Below are 3665 nucleotides of genomic sequence, written 5' to 3'. Positions count from 1 at the left end.
CCCCGGGCCCCTGTGCCTGCTTGCAGACACTTTCATCCACTGAGCTATTTGGCTGGCCCCTGATTTTTTTCAATTTTAAATTGCCTCTCTAGTTCTTTGCTGACGCTGGCCTTGGGATCCACAGGAACAGCATGTCCTCCTGGATCTTACCGTGGGGCATAGTGTACAACCCTCCCCTACTGTTACATCAGGGGGCTGGAAAGGAGAAACCGAAGCTCAGGGCACAAGCTCAGGGAGGATCAGAGAGCACCTCCCTTCCCCCACCGTCCCCCTGGCCCAAGATTTACCACAGAGCCCTTTACCTGGTACACAATGTCTCCCAGTTAGGAGGCCACTGAGAGGCAAAACACAGGTGAAGACACTGAGCCAACGTCAGAACTGGGGGCAGGTATGCCCCAGATAGCAGAATGAGCAGACCAGCAGTTTTTTAAACCCCAGGATGAATACACGACAGGCTCCAGTGTAGCATAGTGCTGACCAGCTCTGGCTTCTCAACTGTCTGAGCACCTTACCAGGAAGCTGCCTGTAGGAGCTTCAGAGTGTAAACACAATTCCCACACCGCACCGCAGCCAGCAGCTTTTCCAGTGTTGCTGAAATTTGAGATGCTTTTTCACCAACACAGGAAAGAAGCCAAGACTGACGGTGGGTTAGGATGGAGTCATTTTTTTTTTTAACTCCATGTGTGTGGGATGGGAAAAGCAAAGAAAAATGGCATTATGGGAAGTAATAAAAGCCCTTCGTGGCTGCCAAAAGGGCCCACAAAGTGATCTTCCCCCATCCTGTTTTGTAGATGGTAAACTGAGGTCCAGAAAAAGAACATGTATCATGTAAGATTCTACGGTGAGTGGGTAGCAGAAAACTGTTTCAAGCTAGGGGTGTCTGCCTTCAAGGCTTGCATGGGTCCCCAGCCTCCGGCAGCCCTGGCTGTCCCCACCTGAGGGCTCACTGAACATTGTGTAGCCAGGAAGGAGCATGACTGAGGTCTGCTAATTCTCCACCAGGTGAGCTGGTGGGTGGAGGGGGGCCTCACTTGATCCTGCAGTTCACAATAGATTGCAGAAACCAGAGGCAGGAGTTACCTCCTGATGTTGGGAATACAGACAATTTTTATTTTCTCCTCTATATTTTCCAAGGTTTTAAAAAAATCTGACAACAAATAGCTATAATTCTATAATCTGCCCTCCAACTGTAGTTGTTTTTTTAAATTTTATTTTTTTCCCTAATCTTAGGTGTTTTTTTTTTTTTTTTTCAACCTTAGTTTTTAAAAGAAAGAAATTGGAGAGCAGGGAAATGCCTGGCTCTGTATTGAGATCCAGCAAGCAAGGCCAACCAGTACCCGTCACACTAGGCAGAGGCCCCATCTGCAGCAGCTGGGAACGTCATCCACGCCACGCTGGTGCCCACGGCCACCTGGGCAGCTTCATGCCTCCTCTTCCTCCTCGCCTCTGCTCCTGCTTTGCCCACTCCCACAGGGCCCTTCTCCTGTCTTCACAGTCAAAGCAGACCCAGTTTTTAGGGCCCACACTGATTCTGCCCACAGCAGGAAGGAGTTTGGAAGCCCTACCTCCTCCCAGATGGGATGACCAGCTGTCTCTCTTCTCTGACCATTAGTAGCACTTTACTCGGATCTGTTCTATAAAACTTATCCTGACTTGTCCTGGTGTCATTTATACCCAGGTCTGTCTATAATGGACTGAGACTGCTTCCTGGAGTGGCTTGTGTATCATTTATCTTTTTTTTTTTTTTTTAAGACAGGGTCTCACTCTGTGGTTCAGACTGACCTTGAACTCACTATGTAGCTCAGGCTGGCCTTGAAGTCACAGAATCTTCCTGCCTAAGCCTCTTGAGTGCTGGGATTACAAATGTGTGTGACTATGCCTGATGGCATGCTGTAAATGTTTGTTGAATTTATGTGAACTGAAATGATCCTCTCCTAAAAGAGGAGAATTGTAATATCCTGATTTATGACAGGATTTGTGGCTCAGCACTATAGACATCTTAGGTCAGATAATTTGATGCAAGGAGAGCTGTACTCTATAGCACATACTTGGCTTTGACCTATAGATACCTCCAGTTATGATAACCCAAAATATCAACACTGGGGCTGGCAAGATAGCTCAGTGGACTAAGTGCCTGCTTAGGCAAGCACAGGGTCTGGGGTTCAATCCTCAGCACCACATGCCATGCCTGGCCTGCCCCCGGGCGTGCTGAGCAGGCCACAAGACCAGGCATGGTGGCGCACGCCTATAATCCCAGCACTGGGGAGGCTGAAAACAGGAGGACCACTAGGAGTCTGAGCTGTGTAGTGAGACCCTGTACCAAATACATTAAAAAAAAAAAAAATCAACACTGCCAAACATCTTCTGCAGAGCTTAGCTGCCTCCGTGGAGATGCCCCTGACTATCCCTATCCCATGGGGTGGGTGAGGGTGCATGTCTGATGGATGAAGGACTTAGCAGACACTGAGTCTTATATCTAAGTTTCCTATTCCCAGTCTAGCACTCACCCTGCCATCCTGCAGGCCTCTTAGGGCTCTAGCAGTAGCTTTCCTTCTCCCTTTGGGGTGCACCTCCATTCCTACCCCCATGTCCCAGTTGCCACCCTCTCTCCTTCCCTCTGCCTGCCCCATGGCCTATGCCAGGCTGTGACCCCACTAGTTGGTCCTGTTGGTCCTGCAGACCGGATCTCAGGCTGCGCCAGGCCACGCCCATCACATCTTCTTCAGCTCCTTGGGCTCGTCCCCATGTTTGAATACACTGATGGTGACCTGGCCTGTCTCAGAGCCATATTTGTTCTTGACAAAGACACCATAGCGCCCACTGTCCTCACTGGTGACCTTCTCAATGGTGATGGTCACTTCTGTCCCTTTCACATCCATGCGGTAGCGGTCAAGGAAAGTGACAGGCTGATCATTCTTCAGCCAAAAGATTTCAGGGGCAGGGTCTCCTGAGATGACACAGGTCAGGCACAGGGTCTGTTCAATGGGCAAGAAGAGAAAAGTCTCACCTTCTTGGAACTCGGTCTCGGCATTCACTTTTACCCCCAGGGAGCTCCTAGGACCAGTAACTCCTGAGGTTAAATTCATGATGTGTATTTTATTGTGACCCATACAAGGGACCTTTTATTTTAACCCCACATTCTCCATCTTCAATGCTTCCACAGGAATATGCATTGAATTTTAGCCCATCCTCACTCTAGCAATTACCTGTCCCAGAATGGCCTGCATATTTCTGTATTACCTTTTGTCATACATATGTTACTATTTTTTAAATGTATTTGGTGCAGGTTCTCACTATGTAGCTCGGACTCATAGTGATCCTCCTGTTTTCAGCTTCCCCAGTGCTGGGATTATAAGCGTGCACCACCATACCTGGTCCCAGTGGTCAGCTCAGTGTGCCTGGGGGCGGGGTTGGCATGGCATGCAGGATCAGAGATCAAACCCTGTTCCCTGTGCTTGATAAGCCAACGCTTAGTCAGCTGAGGTATCTCACTGCCCCTTATTATTATTATTTTATGTTTGTTTTTGAGACAAGGTCTCAGCATATAGTTGAGGCTGGCTTTGAACTCACAATGATCTTCCTACCTTGGCCTCCTGAGTGCTGGGATTATAGGTGTCACCACCATACTCTGCTGTAACTGTAATTTTTTTTTTTTTTTTTTTTTT

The 3665-nt window shown here is 48.4% G+C and overlaps 1 protein-coding gene across 1 annotated transcript in view; it reads right to left on the bottom strand.

Annotated features, from left to right (window-relative positions):
• Positions 1-2286: 2286 nt before the first annotated feature.
• Positions 2287-3665, bottom strand: part of Myom3 (myomesin 3) — a 47057-nt gene continuing 45678 nt past the window's right edge. Inside the window, exon 37 of the mRNA XM_004637599.2 lies at positions 2287-2975. Within this exon, the coding sequence (XP_004637656.2) occupies positions 2712-2975 (264 nt within the window). The 3' untranslated portion in view covers positions 2287-2711. The remainder of the gene's footprint in view (positions 2976-3665) is intronic.

Source organism: Octodon degus, unplaced genomic scaffold, assembly GCF_000260255.1.
Source record: "Octodon degus isolate 3935 unplaced genomic scaffold, OctDeg1.0 scaffold00092, whole genome shotgun sequence".
Lineage (NCBI taxonomy): Eukaryota > Metazoa > Chordata > Mammalia > Rodentia > Octodontidae > Octodon > Octodon degus.
This window is presented reverse-complemented; position numbering and strand designations above follow the sequence as displayed.